A 9,762-nucleotide genomic window follows, 5' to 3' on the forward strand; every position below is an offset into this window, starting at 1 on the left:
TATACTGAGCATGATGTCACATGGTATGGAATATCCCTTTGGCCAGTTTGGGTCAGCTGTCCTGGCTGTGCCCCCTCCCAGCTGCTTGTGCACCTCCAGCCTTCTCAGTCGGTAGAGCACGGGAAGCTGAAAAGTCCTTGACTAGTGTAAGCACTGCTCAGCAACAACTAAAACATCGGTGTGTTATCAACATTATTCTCATACTAAATCCAAAACACAGCACTGTACCAGCTACTAGGAAGAAAATTAACTCTGTCCCAGCCAAAACAGGACACACAGCATCATGTAGACGCACATTGATGTAAAACAATAAAATTCCAAAACTAGATTTGACACACTAAACTTCTGATACATACTTTAATTTTGTGAAATAACATGTCAAATTCAGTCCAGAGAAATCTTTAGCACCTTCAGAGTATTTTCAAGCAGCTGACAATAACCGATTTATTAGTGATAAAGGTGCATGTTAGAAGTACATACTCATGGGGTAAGAAAAAGGTGGTGTAAGCAGCTGAAAGATATAAAAAAATATTATAGAAGTTCTTATAAAAAGACCTGAAAAGCAGCCTGGCATGAGGAGCCGTGTTTTTCCCCAGATGTCCTCAATTCTGCTACTGTAACTTCCCTTATTTGAAAAAAGCAACAAATTCAAATGTGAAAGAATGAAAAGATAGACAATGGTGCTAGAGGAAAAAAGGGGAAAAATGCCCAAAACAAAGCCTCAACCTCAAATCATGTGTTTTGTTTTTTTTTTTTTTTTTATAATAAAACCATTAAGAGAACCAAATAGAACAGGAATCACGCACCCTTCTGGAAGCCTCCATCCGTCTTGGAAGGAGGAGGAAGAGTAAGAGGATGAAGCCTCTTTAAATGAATTCAGCCACAAAAACCATTAAAATAATAATAAAAAGGAAGTTTAGGTCATTTCCACGTTTCCTAAAGACTTATTCCCAGGCAGACCTGTTGCTGCCAGTGTTTCCTCATACCATCCTGTGCAAATTCCTACAGATAACTATCTCCATTTTTTTCACTTCACACCATTATATTTCAGCATGCGATTCCTCTCTCAAATAAAGCATTCTTCAGAAAGGAATGGGTCCAACAACGTTCACAGTAACACCTGTAATGGCTTGCTGTGAATGAGGTTCTCCTTTACTTTGCCACTGTTTAGAATAAAAGGAAGTGGAAGAGTGACAGATTCTGTAAGGAACAAGAAGTTTGGAGAAGATCGTTTATTAAAAGATCTTCTTACCACCTTAACCCTAGAAGTGTATACTTGCACAGCACGAGTAGTGTCTCCAGGGCAAGCTTTTATACAGTCTTGTTAGGAAATCATATAATTGATTTGACTGAGATGGATTTGTTGGGAGTCTGACAGCAGATGTACTGTTTTCTACTTTCTCATCCCGCCTCTCAAATTAGGAGTGGAAGCTCAAAAGATGACTCTGGACCCACCACCCAGTCACGTTCAAGTTATGTTTTGCTGCTCTACTCCACCGTATCGATACAAGATTTTCAGAAGAGTGTGCATCCCTTCCTTTGTAACACCAGCTTCCCAGTGTGTTGCCACAGTAATGCTGCTAGGCAACACCCAGCCACTACAGTCAGGTCCCCATCATTTCTGTCCACACTCCAGGGGAAAGCAAAGACCTACTTCTGCTGCACGAGAGGAGCCTACACAGATGAAACCTAACCCAGCAGTGCATCTGCGGTTTTGCTGGGCTGGAAAACTGGCTGGGCCATTGCTCATTAGGTCTTCAGGATGTTTTTTACATGTTATTTAAACTATTACCTCAATGTGCTGAAAAACAACCAAACACCTCAAGAAGATATTTCAGTGGGTTTTTTTTTTCCTTTTGTTACTGTAATACTGACTCAGAAACTAAGAAGAATATGGCTGAGACTGCATGTTGTTCCCCTCCCTAACTCATAACCAACTTTTTGCAGCCACTTACCCAAACCCTGTGTCCCTAGTATTTTTACCCATCCTGAGCAATACCCTTAGTGCTAAATATAAGCTTTAAAGACTTACCCAGATGTCCATGATTCTAGCATCTTTTTGTTTGGTTTTAAGCTCTCACCAAGTTTTGCGGTCCTTTCCCATTCAAATACTTATTTTTATTCCATTACTCCTCTCTCATTAAGTTATCTTAAGGAATTATTTTTTTGTAAATAAATTAAAAAAAATAATCAACTCATCAGGAAGATTTTATTTCGCGAAGTCCTTAGGTTTGTCTAGCCTTTTAACAATTCACATTTTTGCCCATTTCAACATTCTTTTAAGTTTCCAGTCCAACTTTTCTGCATCAAGCCATGATTAAACTTAGGACCTGACCCCCCCTCCTCATACAATCTATTCACCTATATCTACCTTCTACTCTCACACGTCTTCCCTGCTGCTTGCTTCTTCTCCCTTCCCTTCCTTATCTATGATATTGCCAGTTGCCCTGTCTCTCCAGAGAGTTTCTTCTCTCTGGTACGAGCAGCCTCTTTCCCCTTTAAGACTTGATATGATTCTCCCACTGCTAGTGATACTTGCAACATTTGAAACCTCGCACCCAACCAGTAAAAACCAGCAAAATGCTGCAAAATTGACTGAGCCAAGTAACGTTCTTCACTCAGAAAGAACTAATTGTAGGTTCCTGCAAATTAACCAGTTAAAACAGGTGGGGTTTTACTTTCCCGATTAGCTAGCTTTGCTGCTTATTTCATCCAAAAGCAGATACTTTTCCTGCACTGCAGATATAAGGTACCTACAGCCTAAAATGAGATGAAAAATACCTAGAACACTGCTAAAGAAACATTCTTTATTGCTTAAAATACCATTGATATGAAACCATTTTTTAAACTGAATTATCCACACGTACATCAAAAGCAGAATCCGGTGTAGTGTAACTCTCAGAACATGCCACTTCACAGTTATAATAAATCATTCCTGCTGGGTGAGGACTCAAGGAAAGATAAAGTTGGTGGGGTTTTTTTAATTATATCCCCACAGAAACTACAATTATGCTATACAACATGCATACTACAACACATAAAAAACATCTAGTCATAAGACAGCTTCACTTCCTAAAAAATTCAAACCTTCCTCTTCACAGAATTACTACAGTTCACTTTCAGTATTGATTTTCAGGTTTTTATTCCCAAGTAATCCTTCAGGATTCTGGAGTGCTTTTGGATAGCAAAATTTGTCAACACAAGGATAGGTATAAAAGAAATTATAATAGCTACTCACTTATAGTACCGCCAAGTCTTAATTGGATGGATATCTACTGTGTATTACTGTACTAGCTCAAGGACAGTCATTCACATGAAAATTGTTCAACAGTGAACGCATTTTGTCTCATTCAGCGAGTATACTTTATCTATTTTAGCAACAGGGAAGAAAGGCTGCAGAGGAAAATGGTTATTTTAAATTCAATGCTTGACTTAAGACTGTCGGTTTTTCAAAAACCTACTCTGTGCATTGGAAAGACAACAATATCTTTCACTTGAGCTTTTTGTTCCTCTTCATGAAGAGCTGGAACACTGACAGACTTGCTTTTAAAACCTAGTTAACAGTATACGCATAGAAAAAGGCAATCTCAAATGATGAAAACAGCAGTTTTCAATAATAATCAATACTTCCACACTTATTGTAGAGGTATGCTCCTGGGAAACCAAGCAAAACCCCCTGGTCTTCTGGAAAAGCAGTGACTAGCAAACAGAAATGATGAATCCTACCATGTGGGAACTGGAACAGAGATTTTTGCAAACAACTGCATAGATTTCCAGGCTCAGGAAACTCTACATGCTACAAGCTGATGCCATTGCTTGTTAAGACCTACAGCCCACTTAGATTTAGACATCTGATAGATTAGATCAATGCTTTGAGTGATTGCTCTTCAAAATATGTTAGAAGCTCCCAAAAATGAAGATTATTTATATAGTACTAGTTTCTCCCTTTCTGTGCATCTTCTGATGCTGTGCTTATTACAGGCTACCAATCTTTTTTTTTTTCTTAAATGACTACAGATTCTTTCAGCACACAGGATAAGCAGTTAGTCTTTATTTTATTCTGTATCAACTGAATGCTGAGAGTTCTATCTGCAGATGTAATTTACCTGCAGTAAATCAGACTCTGGAAATCTTGACCTAGACACCCAGATAGAGAGAAACTATCAGGTACTGTAAGAAACTTGCCTTGTCTCACAAGAAACTCTGCAGTAAATGCAGGGATGAAATCTACTTAGACAGGACAACAATCAGCTACCTAACCCACAAGGCAAATCCTTCTCCTGACATCTCCTGCTTCATTCTTTCATGCAAAAAGATGGACTCAAGCCTATGGATCGTGGACCAGCAATGCCAAGCATTTCCAGAGCCTTATGATGGCTTTGTCCTGCCACAAAATGGTGTTAAATCATATGTATGAACTTTGAACATATTATAACCAATGTCAACATGCTGAGAGCAGAAAATGCCGGGCAACTCGACTGAAGGCAGGTATAAATCATATGAACACTCCACATGCCAGACAGTAAGTCCTACCCTGTTATGTGCAGGATAAAGCATCTCAGTAATTATGTTTTCCAGTTTATTCTCAACAATTTTTCCAGTGATGCTTAGCATCTTATTTGTTCTTTTAAATATGCAATATTTTGTGTTTATTGACACTGAAGTTCAGCTGACATCTAATCACTCAACTGTTCAACACACCAAATCCTTCTACAATTCTATACACAGCATAAAAAAAAGCAGCAAACATCATAACCTATTTATATGCTTTCCAGATCATTTCTGTATATACTGAACAAATAGTTATTTATTCCTACCTTTTCCTTTTCTTTCTTTAAGCCAGCTGTTAACCTGTGAACAGACTTCCCCTGGCTTTTCATGGAAGCTCCAAAGACTGCCTTTAGCAGATGATCCTATTCCAGTAGTTGAACTGAATTTCTAGGTTATAGATGGTGCTAGCCTAATATTCTGGATGAAAGTCCACACACAAAAAGAAGAGAATGAATTTGAAAAACTCATAGGGATTCCTATGATATTATCTCTAGCACAGTGGCTAAATTTCCAGAACAGAGCTTGAGGGAAAATTAGCAGGCATAGAAAAATTAAAAAAAAAAAAAATTAAAACAAAACAAGTTTAAGCCCTGCACTCCAAGGGTTAAAATGTCATTTCCCAGAAGGCATAAAAAAACCTAAATATATCCTAATGGCCTATGTAAATTTTGTGACTAAAATACATTCTTTTTCTTGCCTCTCACATAGGAAGGCACAGCTTGAATTGAAAGGACCAGAACTTTTCCTCATGCTCTGTATATGTGAATGATAAGAGTATATTAGTTCAAAAATACTGCCCCTGCAGAAGTCCTATTCAGGAAAATCATTTGTTGTGTTCTCTCCACCTTCCAGAGTTGCCCAAGCAGAGAACTAACTGACACCTGACAGCCAGAACTCCTCAAACCAGTGTAAAGAAGAGGTCTGAATGACTACATAGGAAAGGAAAGAGAAATATATGGTAACAACTGAAAAAATTCAAAAGCATCATACAATCTTATTTATTCCAGACTAGTAGGGTCATCTGTAAATCCAGTAGCAGGTACCCACAGAGCACACACCTCTGTATGAGAGAACGAAAGAGCTTATCTTCCACATGTCATATACAAATACACATTTCTCCAACCCAAGGAAAGGGCAAATCTGGAAAAAACCTCTTCTCAGTCAATGAACTCAAATAAGATAGGACTCAAATCTATCTAATTTTCTTGGGACAAGAAGTCGATAATGATGTATTAAACACCTCCAAACTGAAACCGAGGAACTTTTTATTTCACTTAAGAATTAGAATGACCTTGTTGAAGCACAGCTTAGCAAAAAGGGAATCTACAAAAGATGTCCACATTTAACCTAGAATTTTCCACATTGTTCACTTCTCAGACACTTGAGCTTTGAACCCTATGGAAGGAGACTGTGTCACCTAATTGCACAGCATCTATTGCAATACAGCTGTAATCCCAAAACAAGGCTCTTGATGCAAATAAACTCCATCAAACCCACCAATTCAGCCTTCCACAAAACTTAGATAGAACTGAAGATATATCATTATAAGCAATCTTTTCTTTACAGAACATAAGAGTAACTCTGAACTCTGTATGTCCTAGTGCAATGACGAACATGATCAGACCTTTCTGTACTGTTAGAGGTCTGATGAAACACAGATATTTGAAGGCAGAGTACAACAAAGCAAAAATAAATGCTTATATCCCGTTAGCATTCAGTAATTTTCAAATTAAAAAAACTAAAGGTGATGTATGCTCATTTCCAATAGAAAGTCAATGAAGTGCAATGATTAACTTCTCTCAGTCCATTTAAAAATTCAAGCCTCACTCACTAATAAAGCTGAAATTAGAAAACCTAAAATATTGCCTCAAACCAAAAACTGCCCTTTTACTCTTGCGAGTTTCCTCTCCCATAACATAAAGACGGTTGATAATGGGTATCAAACATCCATTCTGGTTATATTAAAGGACTATTCTTCATTTTCCCTTAAACTCATGTAATTAGGCATTTCTCCTTTTTGGTGATCTCCTAGAAAACAATAAACATGTTCCAGTTTCCTAAAGAAATTTTTGCAGCTGATAAAACAGTACGTGAGGTTGCCTTGAATTGCTATTCATCAGAGAGCTCTTCATTAATATTAAATATTTAACTTTCTCTTACTCCAGTGGAAAAACAGAAGAAACACATTAGAAGTTATTCAACAAAAACACCTTTTCTCAGTAGGCAGGGGTGCCCATTCTTTTAATAAATCCACTGATTGTTTAAGAAATCTTTTCACTGAAGGTAAGTGAAGACCTGCTGGGCATCGCAATCGTGATTGTCTTTTTTGCTGTTACTGAATGGGTCTGAATGTTACTGAATTGGCTAACAGGGTGTGAAACTAGACAATGCAAATACAGAAGAAAGCAGACTCAGTATACTGTGATTACAAAGACTTGTTTACTTGTTTGCATGAGTTTGTGCTTTCATAATTAGATTGGAGAACACAATTCTGCAACAAAAAAACTGTAATTTCTGTAGCAAATTTATCCAAGTAGATGTGAAACACTTCCGAATATTTCTCACAGATATCAGCTAAATTCAGGCCAGAGACAAGAGGAAAGGCATGATGTATTTTCACAAGACAAAGGTAATGTGGTAGATCTAAAAAGTCAAAAGTCGTACTAGGTCTTCAAGAAAAGAAGGTGGTAGTAAAGTTAAAGCAGTTACCAGGATCATCAGATTTTGCTACCTTCAACCTGCTGATTTGAGGGACCTGTTCTCAATGACCAATGAAGATCAATGATTCATATGTGCTAGAGTGCCTGAGTGCTCTCCAACAGAAGTGGGCAGAGCGCTCTCCAACAGAGAGGCAGTGAGCAGAGCTTGCCACTAAGTATATGACAGTTCTGACATTTTCTCATTATGTCATCTCTTCCCCACTCTCATCTCTCTTGGACCTGGACTAGCTTTCATGTGTGTTTACAAAGCCTGCTAGCTTTCAGGGCCTACAGATCTCAATTAAATACAAGTAATAAACTGACACTGCTGCAGGTCGATTAGACTAAAATGTGCATAAACCACGCAAATGTTTTTCAGCAAATAGGCTAAGGGAAAGATGGTATTTTGCTAAAAAGCAGTTGACAATTTTACTTTAAAACCATAAAGATTAAAATACACCATCTTTCAAGTTTTAACACATGCTAACACCGAACAGGTACCTAACAGTCATAGGACTACATCAACCAAAATAGAACAATTAGGGAAACAAAGCAGCTCAGAAAAAACATCTCAGTGAGAAAGCAAGCAATCCAGACTTTTCCAGGACCGTAAAAGGTATTTCTCAGATGCCTGGACTTCTACCAGTGTACTGCCCTTGAAACCTACCTTGGAACACCATCTTTTACAACAGCCTCTGACTTCTGGGCGTCTAATAAATTTGAAAATCACGTCTCATTCTAACTGCTAGAAGATGAAAGCAGCTTTCAAGCAGTCACTTAATACAGGTAATTTATCATAATATGCTTGGGGGTACCTTGGAATGTTACCTTAATAAAGAGATGGTGTAGCACCCTCAGATATATTATGGCTGTGACACAAACAATGTTCTTTCTTCAGACTTCTAAGCATGAGAGCATATGGAGTATTTGTCTGACGAGATGTAGAGATTTATCTGAATCACAGACACTACTTATAAGAACAAATACTGGATGACTCAAGGAGCATATATACAGAGTGTTTAATCTTTAGCATGCCAGCTTGAAACTGTAAAGGTCAATTGAAAACAAGCATCTATGTGATGCTAAGTTTAGAGAGCCTACAAAATGAGTCAGTATGTAGTCCAATTCTTTCAGAAACTGCTGCTATATTTTATATCATTGTTGGTAAAGGACAAAACATGATTAAAAACAAAGGTACACTAAACTTTACAAGGCGGCTAAGGCAACAAAAGTATTAAAAAGTGTTACAAAGTATTATAGAAGTGTTATAAAAGTAATCTTCTGACAATAAGACTGTTAATCTGTTACCTTTCACAAGCCCATAAAGTGATACTGTAACTCCCTAGTCTACTGGTGACTTTAATGAAAACATCATTTTACCAAGTTTGCACACATCACGCCTCTTCTTTGAGAAAATCACCTTTTTCCCTATCAGCTGAAATACATGCAACAGATGAGCACTTTTGAAATTAAATGCTGCATTCGACACTATGAAAAATAATAATTTTTTTAAATCTCCCTGCTCTTCACTAAAACACAGAAGTTATGTGAAAGCTCATACCTGAGGCCGCATCCTTGGGTTCCATCTGACATAGTAGTTCACCCATAGTTCCAAATGGTTCAGACTGGCCACAGGATACAGGACATGGTTTTCATAGTTTACGTAGAAAGGATTTGTGAACTCATCTAACTGGCTGTTTATATAGGACCACAGCGATATAGTCTTTGTGCTTACCTCCTGATTGAAAAAAAAAAATAATTAATTATATGGATTGCAAAACCTTAAAATATGAGGCTAATATCTACATATCAGTAATTCTGTCTGTGAAATTTACCGTATGTACTAGAAAATTGCAAGCACTCTGAGAACACTTCCAGCAGCTGATCATTTAACAGCCTTAAAACTTTAGCAAAACATTTTAATATTTATTCTGGCCCAAGGCTAACTGAGAAAGGAGATTCAGGCATATGACTTTCAGAGACACTAAGGTCTAGCTGAGCAAAAGAAAGCTGTACTGCTCGTAATTTACAGCAATGTTTACAGCTACTTAAATATATGGTTACACACTGACCAACTGAAAAATAAAAATTAAATTAGCTTTGATAAGAAAATCAGTGAAGAGATATGTAGTTTGGAAGATCCAAAACAGCATCTGTGAAAAATAACTATTCAGTTCTCCCACTCACACTATTTGCTCCTATCAATTGCTATTATGCTTTAAAATGCCTATTTTATCTTTATTTGCACTTCTGAAAGTTGTATTATTCTAAATGTAACCAGCATAATCATGGTTAGATCAAAGATTGGAAATCTGAACTTACATCAGATTCATCTCGCAATTTTACACTCCGTCAGTGTTGCAAAGCATGTGTTTCTATTACTATTGTATCTTAAATTGCATTTCTTCATTGAGAATTGCATCTGACTATTCATTTATGAAAGAAAGCTGTCTGGAAACCCTGCATTTGCTGAGAACATGTTATTCAGCTCCATCTTATGGTATTTACATGT

At 37.3% G+C, this 9,762-nt stretch overlaps 1 protein-coding gene across 3 annotated transcripts in view; it reads right to left on the reverse strand.

Annotated features, from left to right (window-relative positions):
• The window catches only part of MTMR1 (myotubularin related protein 1), a 44,905-nt gene that overhangs the window by 13,090 nt on the left and 22,053 nt on the right, over positions 1 to 9,762 (reverse strand). For all 3 annotated transcript variants that reach the window (XM_009331051.1, XM_009331067.1, XM_009331059.1), the window contains one exon: positions 8,812 to 8,988. In XM_009331051.1, coding sequence (XP_009329326.1) covers positions 8,812 to 8,988 — 177 coding nt within the window. The remainder of the gene's footprint in view (positions 1 to 8,811; positions 8,989 to 9,762) is intronic.

Source organism: Pygoscelis adeliae, unplaced genomic scaffold (assembly GCF_000699105.1).
Source record: "Pygoscelis adeliae isolate BGI_AS28 unplaced genomic scaffold, ASM69910v1 Scaffold100, whole genome shotgun sequence".
In the NCBI taxonomy this organism is placed as follows: domain Eukaryota; kingdom Metazoa; phylum Chordata; class Aves; order Sphenisciformes; family Spheniscidae; genus Pygoscelis; species Pygoscelis adeliae.